At 35.8% G+C, this 17325-nt stretch overlaps 1 protein-coding gene across 1 annotated transcript in view; it reads left to right on the top strand.

The window, feature by feature from the left end:
* Positions 1–17325, top strand: part of SLC13A1 (solute carrier family 13 (sodium/sulfate symporter), member 1) — an 86261-nt gene that overhangs the window by 49285 nt on the left and 19651 nt on the right. Inside the window, exon 7 of the mRNA XM_008587913.1 lies at positions 5753–5904. Coding sequence (XP_008586135.1) covers positions 5753–5904 — 152 coding nt within the window. The remainder of the gene's footprint in view (positions 1–5752; positions 5905–17325) is intronic.

Raw genomic sequence — 17325 nt, 5'->3', positions numbered from 1 at the left:
CTGGCTACTTCATCCAGGAAGGTTCCCAGCCTCACCTCTCCAGATGCTTTGCTCCTCCTCCCTTCTTTGCTTTGGAATTTTTTTTTCTCTCCCAAACTCTTAGGATAAAACATACACACACACACACACACGTACACACACACACAGAAGCACGCAACCAATTCCTCCTACACTTATGGAGAAATGTAATGATGTCTGCAAGCACACTTGCCCTCAGGGTCAGGGTCTTACTTTCAACCACAAATGACTTATTCCAACTCCCCCTTGGGCTAGGGTCAAACCCTTGGTCTCAGTTTGAAGTTACTATTAGGGCAGAGGACTAAATATTAATCTGCTATGACCCCCCCCCCCCACACACACACAACTTTCCTTTTTTTTTTTTTTAAATTTTCTTTTTTATAATTCCTGCACCACTAGTTGGCTCAATTAGTGGCTTATTTCAGGAAATTGACAGAATTTGGTGGATGACCCCCCCCCCCACACACACACAACTTTCCTTTTTTTTTTTTTTAAATTTTCTTTTTTATAATTCCTGCACCACTAGTTGGCTCAATTAGTGGCTTATTTCAGGCTTTCCTGAATCTATTTTTCTGTTCAGTGCCCTCTACTACTGTCCCTCTGATCCTCAATCTTTACTCCTTACATCAGTATTATCTCTTCCACTACTTCAGACCAGTTGAACACATGCCCTTGGCAAAAATAACAATAAATTTGAATGCAGGGGCTCTTGTTTACTGGCTAGATAACACAAATTTTTCATCCCCCATCCTACCTCATAAACACCTCCACTTAACCTTTAATTTGTATTATGATATATTAGGATTACCATTTATTGTAGAATTTGAATTTACCTTGAGTTTTTAATGCCTTTATAAATCATTCATGCGTAAATATCAACTTACATGCAGTAGCATTAATGTATGTTTTAAAGGTCTTTATACAGAAAAAAATGTAAATACGTAAGGGATAAATAATGATAATGTTTGCATGAAAAACATTAATTATTTTGCGTTTTGATTTTTTATTTTATATCTGCCAATTCATTTTAATCATTTTTATATGCAAGTATATATATATACAAGTATATGCATATATTTGCATTTATGATTTTATAGAAAATTCAATTTTTTCTTTATTTGTACTTTTGAATGTTTTTGTTTGGCAATGAGAAATTATATGCACATTATCTTTTTAAGTTTCCATCCTTATTATAAATTTAATAATATCCAAATTATGCACTACTTTCTGGTTTATGTTTGAAGTCTTTCCTGTAGAATATATTTAATACCTCAGCTCTAAATTTCAGTTGTCACTGTATCACTCATAAGAATTTCTAAACTTATTTTGCTATTTCATTTACATACTTTTTTCAAGTTTTCAATGGAAAGTTTTATTATATGGAAAATGCAAATCATTTCCATGTAGAAAGTGTAAGGCAAAAGGAGACATTTGTAAATTAATTTGTTTTGGGTGAAGTATAGATTTCTCTGGGGGCTGACCTTTAAGTTAATTAAAAAGCAAAAGGTAAATTACAATCCAATGCACCTGACCCTGCCATGCTAAATACCATTTCCACATCTATGACGGCTTTTAGTGAGTAGTAATTTTTTTCCTATCATTATTTCTCTAAAAGATCTTTCAATGCCATTGTCTCAGACGACATGCTTACTTGTATGGAACGGGGCAATAGCTGTTTTCATCCTGGGGAAAAGGGAACCCTTGTACACTGTTGGTGGGAATATAAATTGGTATAGCTATTATGAAAAACACTGTGGCGTTTCCTCAAAAAATTAAAAATAGAACTACCATATGATCCCACAATCCCACTTCTGGGTATATATCCAAAAGAACGGAAATAAGTACATCAAAAAGATATCTGGACTCCCACATTCATTGTAGCATTATTCATAAAAGCCAAGATACAGAAACAACCTAAGTGTATGTTGATGGATGAATGGATTCAGAAAATATAGTCTGGGTTACTGTAATAACTCCCTTATGGTGACCTTGTATCAATTTTTGCCTATTTCATACCTGTCCTACACACTTTAGTCTTACAAAAGAAATCCAAATGTATTTCAAAAATATATGAACACAATTTTTTTGTATATTTCTTAAATACATTAGTATTTTTTCAAAAGGATACAGTGCTTAGGACAGGTTTGAAATTGGCAAGAATTGATGCAAGAAGATCCATAAATATGTTATTCCAGTTACCCCAGCTAGAGATAATATTGACTTCACAACAGTGAAGTTGGAGAAAAGCAAACAGAGTCAGGAATATGTAAATAGATAAAATTGACAGAATTTGGTGGGATGAGGAAGGGAATGTTTTCAAGGAGAACAAGCAGCGTAGCACAATGACTGAAACCACGAGCTCTAAAGCAACATTGCGTGTTTCAAAATGCAAGTCCACCATTTTCAAGTTCTGTGACCTTGGGCAATTCACTTACCCTCTCTGTCTCATGTCTTCATCTGCAAATGGTATAGTAACAGTACCCACCTCACTGAGTTGTAAGAATTAAATCAATTAAAACATTTATCTGACTTTAACTTAGAACAGTGCTTATTACATACTTTGCACACCGTAAGTGTTTGTTGTTATGAGGATGGTGATGCCATTAGCTTGTATAGGTGATCCCAAAGAACGAGGCCTGGGGAAGGAAGTAATGAGTTTGGCTTTGAACATTTTTGGATTGAAGTTTTATTTAAGACATTCAAATTATGTTGAATAGGCAATTGGATATATGGATCTAGAATGAGGAGTCTTGGCTGGAGACAGAAGTCTGGTATATCAATATTCATCAAATCAATGAAAATATGAGATTTTCTGAGGAGAAATATTTGAGGAAGGAGGGACAAGGGCCTATGACAGAGGTTCAAGAAATTCCAGGCTTAAGAAAAGGGGGAACTGTGAAAGGAAACAGAAGAACAGTCAGAGATAAAGAAGAAACACCTGAAGAGTAAAATATCACAGAAGCTCAAAGCAGAGTAAGAAAGAGTGATTAACTCTTTTAGGTGCTTCTGAGAGGTCTACAAAATGGAGACTAAAAAGTTGAGTACTTACTGGGTTGAGTAATGTGGAGGTTACTTATAATCATGGGAAGTGCATTTTGGGTGGAATGAGGAGACTGAAGCCAGGTTAAAATGGTTAAAAAAATAGAGTCAGTGAGTTTAGACAACTCTCTGGTGTGGTTTGGTTGTGCAAATGGAAGGAGGTAGGACCATATAGCCAATTTCCTGATGAGGAGGATGGTAAAATGAGACTCTTTCTATTCCTAAGTAACTATAATATCAAGCACACATTATATGTATTCCCATATCCACTTACACAGGACTTGCAACAAGGTGACCAAAAACAGTTTTAGACTCTTCAACTTAATGATTAGAAGGCTCAGAGAGAAAGAGAAGGCTCAACTTTCTCTACTTAAGAAGAAAGTTGGAGTATTTTCTTGATCTCCTCCCACCACACCCGTACCACTAAGGATGAAGGAGGAGAAAAGAGACAGATATTAAGAAACCACCACTTGGAGAACTTGATAAATGCCCCCGAGGCATAGAAGAGGTCAATGGATTAGTGTTTGACATACTCCTGAAAAATTAGAAAGTCGAAGGTCATGGATGAATCTCCTTACTAAATAGAGTCTCAACTGCACTTTCACCGACAACAGGGCAGAGGTGCCTGTTCCCATGGACCAGCTGTAGGAAACAGGTGGGAGGAGTGATATTTGGGGTCATTTGAAAGACAACTTTCTCCAAGAGGACTTCTTAACAAGGTAAGTTGGCCCCAGTGTAAAGAGAACAGGTGGACTATCACATGCAGAAATCAAATGTCAAAAGCAACCAGGTGAAAGAGATTCATTACCTACATAGAAGGAGCAACAATCTGATGTTCTGATACGGATGATGGAAGTCCCTTGAAAACCCATAAAAATGCCTACCAGATGGAGTCATTTGAACACCCAGCAACCCTGGAGAGGACTAATGCCATATATTAATTCATATACTACTCAAATGAGACCTTTCCTAATCCTTATCACTCCTCTCCTGATCCTGCCAATCCCCTTCCACTCTGACCATGGAGGGTTCAGAAACTATGCTATTATTGCCTGTTATGACCACAAATAGAGCTGTTCTCATAGTACATTATTTTTTGTTTTTGAACAGAATTCAGGCACAGAAAACAAATATCGAACAAAGAAGGACCACATGATGTGTAAGCTTTTGTGTCTGTGTATTGCTTACTCTTCTACCATTGGCGGACTGACAACGATCACTGGTACCGTACATCCGGGGGGGGGGGGAGGGAGAACAAGCCAAACTCACAAACCTTCTTCTAACTATGAGCTTTCTGATCTAGGGGAGAAGTTTTAACTTTAAATAAAGGTGAGACTTTCATTATTAAATGGAGTATGGTTCATTTCAACTACTGAAATGAGGCTGCTTTTTTGACTAACCATGACTGAAATAACCAGAAAATGTATTAGTTCTACCCCAGATTTCATTGTAGAGACAACAGGGATCAAACTAACAGGGTGTGTTTGAGGATATGGGTGAGAGAAAGAATGAAGTTGCTTTTGGCTCACACTCTAGGAAGTCTTACTCTTAAACAAAATACTTACTTTTGAAATAGCAATTTCTCAGGTAGAACCATTTGAGGATGTGGCACCATCCACGGTGAAACTGTGGGAATGTGTGACTGAGGTGGAGCAGACATGAAGGTCTTTGGAAATGAGATTTTAAAAATATGTGAGGCCTGGATATTCAAAGGGTTATTCATGAATGTGGTATAGTCATCCAGATGCTGACAGAATTTGGAGTTCAGAAGATGATTGTGTGCCAGAAGCACATGTCATCTTACATAACAGCAGTAGGTGACCAGGGAATCAGAATACCATGGTCAAAAAATCGGGAATGAAAGAAATGCCCAAATTACATAATCCTTTAAAAAATGAATTTATTTTGTTTGAGTACAGGATTAATGTTCTGGAAAAGTGAGTGGGGAGCAAGGAAGATATTGACTCTCGATGCTGAGGTATATTGGGTTGAAAACATTCAGTTTCAGGTACCATCCATTAAGGTGCCAAGGTAGGGACCTTTTCCAAAAAGAAGCTGAGGAACTCACTTAGCAGGTACTACCAATATCAGCAGAAAGAGAGTGGAAAGCTTTGGGAGTAGTGGTGATAAAGGAAGAGATGAGGGAAAAGTTGGGTCAGGGACAAAAAGAAGGATGAAGGAATGAATGAAATTAGGTTTGCAAAATATTCTGGTGGTTTCAGTTTAAATATTTTTATTGTTACTTTTCTATTGATGAAAAGATAAATACTGTTTTAGTCAGCTCAGGCTACCATAACAAAATACCAAAGACTGGGTGACTTAAAAATAAATTACTTCTCATAGTTCTGGAGGCTGGAAATCTAAGGTCTGGCAGGTTAGGTGTCTTGTGGGGATGCAGATGACCACCTTCTCACTGTATCTTCACGTGGAAGACAGAGAAATAAAGCCCTCTGATGTCTCCTTCTATAAGGGCATTAATCCCACCAGATCAAAGCCCTATTCTCATGACCTCATCTAACCCCAATTACCTTTCAAAGGCCCCATTTCCAAGTATCATCTCATCAGGGTTTAGGGCTTCAAAATATGAACTAGGTGAGGTGTTGGACACATTCAGTCCATAACAAATGCTATTATTGCCTGTTATGACCACAAATAGAGCTGTTCTCATAGTACATTATTTTTTGTTTTTGAACAGAATTCAGGCACAGAAAACAAATATCGAACAAAGAAGGACCACATGATGTGTAAGCTTTTGTGTCTGTGTATTGCTTACTCTTCTACCATTGGCGGACTGACAACGATCACTGGTACCTCCACCAACTTGATCTTTGCTGAGCATTTCAACACGTGAGTAACATTTTTGGACTGCTGATATAACAAATTATAAAAAGTATACTTACCTGATTCAGAGACTCCAAAGACAGAGAAGCCCTGTTAAGTTGCCTCTTTGTTTCCCATCAGGAAATCTCTAGGTCTAGATACCTTCCTTTGTACTGAGAGTTAGATATGCAGAACATAGTGAATTTTTTAAAATGGACTTAAGTTTTTTATTGTTTTTATTGTTTTTATTTATACATATTTATGGGGTACAGAGTTGACTATCAGCATTTGTGTACAGTATGTGATGATCAAATCAATATTATTATCATGTTCATCATTACAAATCATAATTAGTTTTTGTGTCCCTTACCCAATTACTCCCTTTCCCTCCTCTTCCTCCCTCTTTCCCACCTCCAGTAATTATAGGTCTGTTCTGTCCTTTTGAGAGATTGATGTTTCATTATGGTCTTTCTTTCTTTGTACCTTGGCTCCCACATAAGAGTGAGGCCATGCGGTATTTTTCTTTTTGTGCCTAGCTTATTTAACTTAACATATTTTTCTCCAAGCTCATCCATGTTGCTGCAAATGGCAGAATTTCATTCTTTTTTATGACTTAATAGTATTCCACTATGTATATATACCATATTTTCCTTATCCAGTCATCCATCAATGGACATGTTGGTTCCATATCTTGATACTGTAAATACAGCTGTGCTGAACATGGGAGTGCAGAAATCCCTTTGACATGATGATTTCCTTTTCTTTGGGTATATATCCAGAAGTGGGATTGCTGGATCATTTGGTAGTTTTCGATCTGTAGTTCTTTCAGAAACCTCCATACTGTTTTCCATAATGGCTATACTAATTTACATTCACACCAACAGTGTAGAAGAGTTCCCTTTTCTCCACATCCTTGCTAGCATTTGTTATTCTCAGTTTCAGTGAATTAACATGTGCCTACAGAATCACCGGGTCAACTCAGAGGAGATAACTTTTGGCTGAACACTCTAAACAAACAGGGAAATTTTTCATTGCAAATTACATGGCAAATAGTAGTTAGCTAAATTGAAAAAAGATTATTTGCATGGGACAATTTATGTGGGGTTTGGATACTAGTATTTGAACTTAAATGGCGATTGGTGGAAAGAGGTATCAATTACGAAAACTTGGCTTTGGGATCCCAAAAAGATTTGAAAGATTGAAAAATTACAAGAAATGTCAGTAATATTCTACAGACAGATATATGACTTTAAATATAAATTTGAAACTGTGATGCTAATCCATTTCAGAAAATGGGGAATCTCTGATTTAGCAGCTAGAGCCCTTGGGTTAAAATTTCCTCAATTTGCAGTTACTTGCCCTGTAAAATTAAACAACAACAACAACAAAAAAAAACCTACAATTCTCCAAAGACTTGATTTATTCATATGTAAAATTGTCACAGTTCATAGGGTTATTGTGAGAATTAAATAAGATAACCTATGTAAAGATACTTTCTACTGTGCAAAAGCTATTGAAAGTCCGTGCTTTTACCTCAGAGTTCAGACTGGCTCTACAGCCAAAATATATTTCAAGTACTAAAAGGACATATAATAGTCAGAATTCCAGAAAGTTGGCAGCATTTAGGATTCAAGATTTAGGTCCTTTCAACAGAAAAAAATTGGGGGTTCAGAGACAAGAAAGCTAATTTCAGGGAGCAGATTCACAGGCTCTATGAAGTTTCTGAAATAATTTGCAAAAATAGTGTGCATGCATAGCTTCTCCAAGAAATCCAAGAATCAAAGAATGTCAATCTCCATTCTAGAAAGAATGGGGGCATGTGTACAAAGAACACTGGTATAGAAGTATAGGATCAATATTACGCAGACCTCCATGTGTACTTATTATTTCTATGAATACACATCCATCATGTATACTCCAGCAACTGACTTAGAAAGGAAATGGTGAGAGACATTTGGTTTTGTAAATGGGAGACTTCAGTGATTCACAGTGCCAGAGAGGATTTATCTAATGTTCCCGTAATTCAAGACAGAAAATGTACCTGATCTTTCTGAAAGATTGACTTGTCCTTTCTCATGAATTCCCAAAGGAAAGAGATCCCACATCTTAGTCTTCTCTGTGAATTTCTTTTTCTAACAGACCTATTTCTTATTGTTTTATCTTTTTTGATGTTAGAGAACTGCTGGTTTCCACCATTGCCATGAAATTACTTAATACAGTTGAAGTAATCCATATTGAGTTTGCCCCTGGTCTTTGTGTTTTTGCACAGTGTACCAACCAAATTTTCCCTTTTATTTAACTTTTCCCTTGACTCTTTGAATGCAAGCATCAATCCTTTGTAATGACACATGAAGAGCATTGTAGCACTTTCAGCAAAATGTTTCAGTAACTATTTTCCCTAATTGCCTAAACTTCTAATTCACCTAATAACGGGAATTTGGCCAAAAAGTCCTTTAAATTTAGAAAATGCTTAAAATGTACCTTAAAATTTAGCAATTTTTTTCCAATAGGTTGCCTTTACATTCGGAATTATATGCAAACTGGAAAAAACTCTAAGAATCCCCTTTTGATAGAAAATACTGGACTATAAGGAGAAAAAGTGATCTTACAAGAAAAAATAATTGATAATTTTAACAAGCTAGGTATTTATTAAACGTTTTCTTAAATGCCGACCCTATGAAATATAATAGTATCCTAAAGCACAATGGAATAGCGTGCATTCAATTTCATTAGAAATGGTTATAGAAGCTTAAAATTGTAATTATATATATATTTTTCATATGTTTGGAGCTGGAGAGAAATTGTCCTTTATTTATAAATCCAGTACAATAATGCCACCTTTTTCTCTTGATAGTACTTGTCATCTTTTTAAGCAATACCAACAATCATTTTGTACAATTTCATTTCGGATCTCTTCAGCTCCAAAGAGTGCATGAAACCTCAAAGTTAATGACTTCCTACCACTAACATTTAGAGAAAGGTGCCATCTTTCAAATAAACTATTGGAAAAAGAGATTGATAGGAAGAAATTGGTTAATGGACACAAGGAATGATTACATTTTGTAATGATAAACATGCTAATTATCTTGATTTGATCATCATACATTGTACACAGCTATTGATATTCAACTCTGTATCCAACAAATATGTTTAATCAATCATTTTTCAATAAAAGATAACATTTGGAAGCCCTATTTATCTATCTATTCTTTTGTCATATATATAATATCTTTACATATAATAATAATACATATAATGCCTTTTTTCTCTTTTTTATTTAAAGAAAACAAGAACAGCAAATTCTAGAAGAGCTAAAAGTTATCCAGTGCAAATAAAAACAAACTTCCATTTATTCACTCAGTCAATCAATAAACATTTGTTGAGGGCTGACAATGTCCAGTGTACTGTTTTGAATTTTATTGGAGACTGCAAAAAATAAAACCGGCCAGGAAAGAAATTCCATTTGGTTGTCTAGACAAAACACACATATGTGAAAATCATTAAAAAATTTAAAACATAATAACATTTTTTTGACATATAGGTGGGAAGGTAAACTGACATGTCTTGAGCCATTGACAGGTAATTTACATACTTTTAAAAACTGAAACATAACTGATTATATATATATATATTTGTGGGATATAGATTTTAATATCAGTACATGTGTACAATATGTGGTGGTCAATCAGGATAATTAGTATACTCATAATTTACATATGTTTTAGTGACACATATCCTACATACCCTTACTATGGAGGTGGTATATAATGATCATTAAAAACATAGGCTCTGGGATTAAAGTGTCTGTGTTCAAATGCCTAATCTTTCATTCACCAGCTAGGTGACTTTGGACAAATTACTTAAGCTCTCTAAGCACGTTACCTTTCCAGAATAATGAGGAAAATAATATGATCTCTCTTAAAGCTGTTTTTAGTTTTATAAAAAGTAAATAGCACTTAAAACAGTGCCTAGCACAGGGAATATGTTCAATAAATGTTGGTTTATTACTAAATTTTATTACTAAATTTGGGACAGCTGAGGTTCATTTTAACAGATTGAAGACCAAATCAAGGCCAGTCAGACCCCAAAGTCTTCCTCCTTAAAAAGTCACCTTCCTAGAAGCATAACTGAAGGTGGGTACTAAAAGAGAGCTGTAGCTATGTGCAACATCCCTTGATCACTAGAGAAAACTTGTCCATATGACTTGAAAAAACCTTAAAAGAGGTAAACACCACATTTATGGAGAAAATGAATGCAAATAATTCATAAAATCAAAGTACCAAAAGTCTGTGATAGGGTTTTTAGGGAGGAGGTGGAATAGTCTGTGCATATTTTGCACAGTTTAGAATAGCAATACACAGACTGATTGGCATTCAGAGAGTCTGGAGAGAGGAAACCAATTAGGAGCCTATTACTAAAGTGCTGACAAATGATGAAAGGCAGAGCTAGGTTAGTTGTGAAGTGAAAGGAGGATTTAGACTCAAGACACTGTATAGTCAGAAGGTCCTGAGTAAGTAAGTATAAGGATTGAAGAGTAAGGAAGGAGTAGGGCAACTCTGAGAATTTTTGTCCATATGGCTGGATAGACAGCGATGCCATGAACTACTAGAGAAGATGTGGAAATGGGCAGGTTCACTGAATTAATTAATAAATTTGAATCTAGATACACTGAAATGGTCTGCTAAGAGCCCATCCACAAGGAGATTTTCAGCAGGCATTTGCAAATGCATTATTTGAATTAGTTATACATTTGGGGCTATATATATGGAAGTGAAAATTAAATTATTGAGTGTAAAAAGCAGGAAAAAATTTAAAAGAATCAAGACATGGATAGACTGTTAGGAAATATTGACAAGAGAAAAGGAAGTTAATCAAAGTAGAAGGAGAATCAGGAGCAGGTAGAGTTTTGCAAGCCAAAGTAGAAGACCATCCTCAATGGAGGATGCGTCAGGGGTACGTGAGGTGGTAGAGGAGTCGATAGGTCGATGGCTGAAAAAGGCTTTGGTTCTCGTCGGTGTTCTCCAAGAGGGTGGGTTCAGGCAGGTGCAACATAATTCAGGCTGAAAAGGGTTAAGGAGTGAGTATGTAGTCGGGAGGGAGAGGCAGCAAGTTTAAATGATTCTTTCAATTTTGACAAAGAAAAGAAGAAAGGAACAAGCATAGTATGACCAGAGGCAGAGTGATCTTACAGAACCAGGGTGAGATGACAGTGTGATTTTACACTCAGGAGAAGGTTTGGTTTCACACTCAGTAAAAAGGAGATACATGAGGTTTTGAAAAGAAGAGAGAATATTGTTCAGAATAAAGAGTTGGGGGGACATGGAATGGAATTAGAAGCAAGGGTGAAAACGTTAGACTTAAAAAAGAAGGACACATCCTCCCTAGAGTGATAGGATGGAAGAAGAGAACAAGTGAAGAGAGAAATTTCCAATCACATATGCAACTCCCTTATTTTACAGATGAAGGAACTGAGGCTCCTAAAAAAATGTTTAAGTGATGGTTACTGTCAGCCAAGGAGCCGAGAGGTGAAGGCGAGTGGCCGGAGCCTATCTGTGACTCATTGCTTCTTAAGTCTGTGACCATACGTAGGATACCATGTTGGCAAAATTCTAAAAAAATAAATAATCAAGTTTTCTGATAGAAAGAAGTAAGGACTAAATGGATATTTACATCTTTTTGTTGCCTTTTCTTTTAATAAAATACAAACATGTACACATGATAAATATATGAAATAGCTGCAAAGACTAAATTATTCTCTTGTCAGTCTCATGAGCTAATGTGTGGCTTGGAAAGTGGAATTTCAGAATAATATAAAGAAGCCTGAGCTAATTACCTAACTCAATTATAAAATATGAAATATTTCTTGCATTCTTATTCTTAGAATCTAGTACCCGTGGCACCTAAATTATGAAAGTCCTACACTCCCTTATGATTAATGCACCATTAGCCTTGACAAATCCTTCGAAGAGGTCATTCTAGAAATATTCTTTGTTTCACCTCTTTGTTGTTCATTCTTTTTTGCAACCTCCTGTGCAATCTTACAGATTTGTTAGATTTTTATTGGCTCTTCCTTTATGAAAATCCTTCTTGCTCGATATTCTCTTCCTGACACTTATCTCCTTCTGCTCCACTGTTAAACTCTTCAAGTAACCACCTAATCTCTTTTCCTAACGTTATTATTAGTAAATAAGATTCTGTAATTAACTCATTACTTCCTATTATGTTTCTTGAAAGACCAGCCAACTCTGTCAACATTTTCTCTACCTAGGTAGGTACTATACAATTTGAAACTGTGTTTGGTTATTCCTTAAACTCCATTCCCATCTCTTCTTATCATACCTTATATTTACACACATCTATAAACTTGCTTATCCACACACATGCACAACCAACACCTTTGATGAGTACAAGCTTGTTAAGGCTGAATGAATCATTGTCCTGTTCTTTTAGCCCACAGAGTCACAAGTAGGTGATCAATAAACATCTGTTGAGATAAAGCATACCAAGACATACAAGAAGTGTTAATTGTCCTTGGGAATCGTCTATATAATTAAATAATCTTTTGACATTCGAATAACTTTATGAAGGGAAATATTATTAGGGAAAAATGCTATTTTCATTATAGAGTAGTTTTAATGCATCAATATGATCTAACAAACAGCTATTAGTTAAACTCACACATGAAAGATCCACTAAATAAAGAATAGAAGATTATCACAAGTAAATTACATAGTTTGCTGATTATCAAAGTATATTATTCAGTGTGTAGGTGTCAGCTGTGAAATCCATGGGTATAGAAAGCATCCTGGAAGAAAGTCGTATTATCAATAATTAGCTCTGTTACTAATTGTGTGTTAAATAACTTCTATAGGTCCACAAACTAAGGAATGGTAAAAGAAATGTGTTTATAGTGGCCCTATATTCAAAGCATTGCCTTAGCCTCGCTACTTCACTAATTAAGGAGGGAGAAGGTAAACTAATTACTTAGCAGTAACCACCTTCAAAAATTACCATGATTGTTCTTTGCAAAAATGAGTAATATAAATTTCTCAAAAATAGTTTCTCTGGCAAATACCATACAAGAAATTTGTACATCACAGAGTTTGGTTCAGATTTCAAGCCTGCCCTATATTAGCTTAGCTGCCGTGACATCAATTTTTTTGCGTATATCAAATGGAGGTGATACTAGAACTTATTGTAAGTTTTAAGGTTTATTGTAAGGGTTAAATGGCATAATGTACATGTGACTCTAGCAGAGGTCCTGGCACATAGTAACTTCTCAATAATGCAAGCTGTTGTTCTTGCCGTTGCTTCCACTTTTGCTATCACTGTTACAAATCTAAGTCTGGTTGATTCCATATCTTGGCTATTATGAACAGTGCTGCAATAAATATGGGGTTATAGGTATCTCTTTGATATACCGATTTCTTTTCCTTTGAGTACATACCCAGCAATGAGATTTCTGGATCATATGGTAATTCTATCTTTAATTTTTTGAGGAATCTCCACACTCTTTTCCATAATAGCTATACTAATTTGCATTCCCACCAATAGTGTGCAAGGTAAGTGCCCATCAACAGATAAAGATAATGTAGTATATAAACACAGTGAAATACTATTCAACCATAAAAAAGAAGGTAATCCTGTCATATATGACAACATGGATGAACCTGGAGGACATTATGTTAAGTGAAATGAACCACGCACAGAAAGACAAACACTGCATGATCTCACTCATATGAGGAATCTAAAAATGTTGATTTCATAGAAATAGAGAAAAGAAAGGTGGTTACCAGAGGCTGGGGCAGTTCGGGGTGTTGGTGGGGAGATGTTGGTTAAAGGATACAAAACTACAGTTAGGTGGGAGGAATAAGTTCAAGGGATTTATTGTACAGCATGATGACTATAGTTAACAATGATTTACTGTAGTCTCGAAAAATGCCAAGAGAGTGGGTGTTAAGTGTTCTCACCGCAAAATAACTATGTGAGGTAATGCATATGTTAATTAGCTAGATTTAACCATTCCACAATGTGTATATACTTCAGAACTTTATGTTGTACACAATTAATACATAGCATTTTATCTGTCAATTTAAATAAATAAATTGGGGGAAAAATTTAAGCCTGGCTCATGAATAACAAGTTTCTATTATTTTTCAAAGAAACCTCTGGAAATACACACATACAAAACTGAACAGTGGCTTTGTCTCAAAAATAATCAAAGGAGTCGTTAGTCAAAAGGACTATAGTCAGTGTGGACACTAGCGTATTGTGATTCTTAATGACCAAAATCTGTTTCAAGTTTGTTAATTTCCATGACTACATCCATTCTTTTGAAGCCATTCCTATGTGTCTCATCGTTATTAAGGTTATTCGTCATTTTGTAGTTGGGTATAAGAACAGTAATGAACATTATCTTCCTAAGTGTCAATGTTGACATGCACATATGCTTTAGGTCCAAGCATGGCTCTCTGTTATGGTGCAATCATTTCTATAGTTGTTTTAAAACATCCTTAAAACATAAAGTTTGTACTCTAGCTTACTGATATTTTGCAATATATATGGAATTTTCTTTTCTTTTTTCTTTTTTTTTTTATGATGACCGTTAAGGGGATCTTAACCCTTGACTTGGTGTTGTCAGCACCGCACTCTCCCGAGTGAGCCATGGGCAGGCCCGGAATTTTCTATTTGACCTGGGAGCTGGAGTTGGAGGACACGGTTGTTTAATGAAAAGAGGTTGTATTTTAAACTCCTGCTGGGTTAAAAATCCAGATTGACTGTAAAACCTGTGTCCTTGAGCAATCTACTTAGACACCCTGAGACTCAGTTTCTTCCTGTGTAAAATAGAAATATAATTCTTTTCACTCAGAATTCTTGTTAAAATTAAATGGGCTCAGCTCACTTGCTTATTCCTACACCTCTGCCTGACCTCTAAAACTTAGAGTGCCCAATGTATATTCCCAATTTCTCCTTTCTTCTAAATCTCCATTTACTCCCTAAATTATCACACCCATTTCCATGGTTTATAATATGTGCTGATAACTACCACTTTTATACCTCCATCCCTGCCCTCTCCTCTGAATTCCAGACTTATTCATCTGGCTGCCTATTTGACATGACCACTTAGAAAACTAAAAGACATCCCAAATTAACACTGTCACAGCAGCGTGCTTGATCTGCTGCCTTTTCCCTGCCCTCCTCCCAACCTGTTCTTCCCTCAGACTTCATCATTTCAATATACGACACCTTTTCTCCATTTCTCACATTTTATCTCAAATACATCTAAAATCTATTGCCTTCTCTTCATCTTCACTGCCATCAACCTAATTTAAGCTAAAATCTACTTCCCTGCAAAACTTCCTTTTCTGATAGGTTTCCCTGTGGTATTTGTCTTCCATTGCTACATTAAAATGACAACCAACATAGTGGCTTAAAAGAGCACAAATTTATTATCTCATCATTTCTGTAGGTCAGGAATCCTGGCACAGATTAGCTGGGTTCTTTTCTGAGGATCTCACCAGGCTGACGTCAAAGTGTCTCCTGTACCTATAACCTAGAAAGGGGATCAGGGTCTTCCAAACTCATTTAGGTTGTTGTAAGAATTTGGTTCCTTGCATTTGCATTACTGAGGTGTCCATGTTCTTGCTGGTTGTTAGCATGGGACCACCCTCAACCTTTAGAGGCTGCCCTCAGGTCCTTTTCACATGGCTCCTTCTTCTGACACCATGGAAGTTTATTTCTTTAGGCCAGCAGGGAAGTTTCATTTAAGGGTTCACCTGATTAAGTCAGGCCCACCGAGGATAATCCCCGTTTGGATTAACTCAAAGTCAATTGAAGGAAACTTTGATTAACTCAGCAAAATCCCTTCACTTTTGCCACAAAGGAACCTAATTCCAGGAATGATGTCTCATCATTCCCACAATCCCAATCTCTGACCACAATATGTGAAAAAATTGCCTTCTCTGACCACAATACCTAAAATTTCTCCCTCTCCCTGATAACTTTTTATTATATTATTCTGTTTTATTTTTATTTCAATGTGTGCTTACCTATTTATTGCCTGTGTGCCCAATTTAATGTAAACTTCATGAGCACTTAGACCTTAACTTTCTCATTCACCACTGTATCCCCAACAGCTAGAAGAGTACCTAGAACATAGTAGACATCCAAAACATAGTGCTGGGATAAAGAAAAGTATTTTATCAGAATTAAATTTCTTAATATAGTTCATGATAGAAGAAATCTATGTTTGCCTTAGGCACATGTTTGCAGCCACGTCACTCTTAGGACATGGGGAAAAGTGGAAAAAGTAATATCATGGCAAAATTAATGCCTTAGGGTATGCCATTCATTTCATTATTCATTCAGAATATTTATCCTAAGTATAAGGGTAAAGGTTATGATCATAGAGGTCACAGTCCTGTGTGGTTGTTTTTAGAATGAAAAACAAGAATATGAACACCTCAGTAATGAAAATGCAAGAAACCAAATTCTTACAACAGCCTGAACAAGCTGGGGAAAAAACAAACAAAAAAACAAAACTACAAAGTTTAAGTTTTTCAGGCTTTCAACATCACTAATCATCAGGGAAATGAAAATAAAACCACATTGAGATATTATCTCACCCCAATTAGTAAACTGGCTATTATCAAGAAAACAGAGAATAACAAATGCTGGTGAGGATGCAGAGAAAGGGGAATCCTCCTACACTGTTGGTGGGACTGTAAATTAGTACAACCATTATGGAAAACAGTATGGAGGTTTCTCAAACAAATACAGATAGAACTGCCATACGATCCAGCATTTTCACTACTGGGTATATACCCAAATGAACGGCGAAGGGACACCTGCACTTCCATGTTTATTGTTGCACTGTTTACAATAGCTAAGATATGAAAGCAACCTAAATGCCCATCAACAGATGACTGGACAAGGAAAATATGGTATATATGCACAGGGAAATACTACTTAGCCACAAAAACTAAAGAAATTCTGCCATTCTCAGCAATATGGATGAGCTTGGAGAAAGTTATGTTAAGTGAAATAAGCCAGGCACAGAAAGAGAAATACCATATGTCCTCACTCATAAGTGAGAGCTAAAAAAGAAAGAAACAAACAAACAAACACAATAATTTGTTGAACTTTCAGAAGGAGAGAATAGAACTGCAGTTAGAAGAGGTGTGAAAGGGGGAGGGGAAGAGGGTTAGACAGAAATTGGGTAATGGACACAAAGAATAACTACATTTTGTAATGATAAATGTTCTAATAATCCTGATTTGATCATCATATATTGTACATAAATACTGCTAGTCAACTCTGTACCCCACGAATATGTATAATCAATTATGTATCAATTAAAAAATATATTTTTAAGTTTAATGGCTTTCATTTTTCTTTTTTCTTTTTTTTTTTTTTTTTTTTTTTTTTTTTTTTTTTCCTTTTCCACCA

The sequence above is a fragment of the Galeopterus variegatus genome, unplaced genomic scaffold (genome assembly GCF_000696425.1).
Source record: "Galeopterus variegatus unplaced genomic scaffold, G_variegatus-3.0.2 Scaffold120, whole genome shotgun sequence".
NCBI lineage: Eukaryota > Metazoa > Chordata > Mammalia > Dermoptera > Cynocephalidae > Galeopterus > Galeopterus variegatus.
This window is presented reverse-complemented; position numbering and strand designations above follow the sequence as displayed.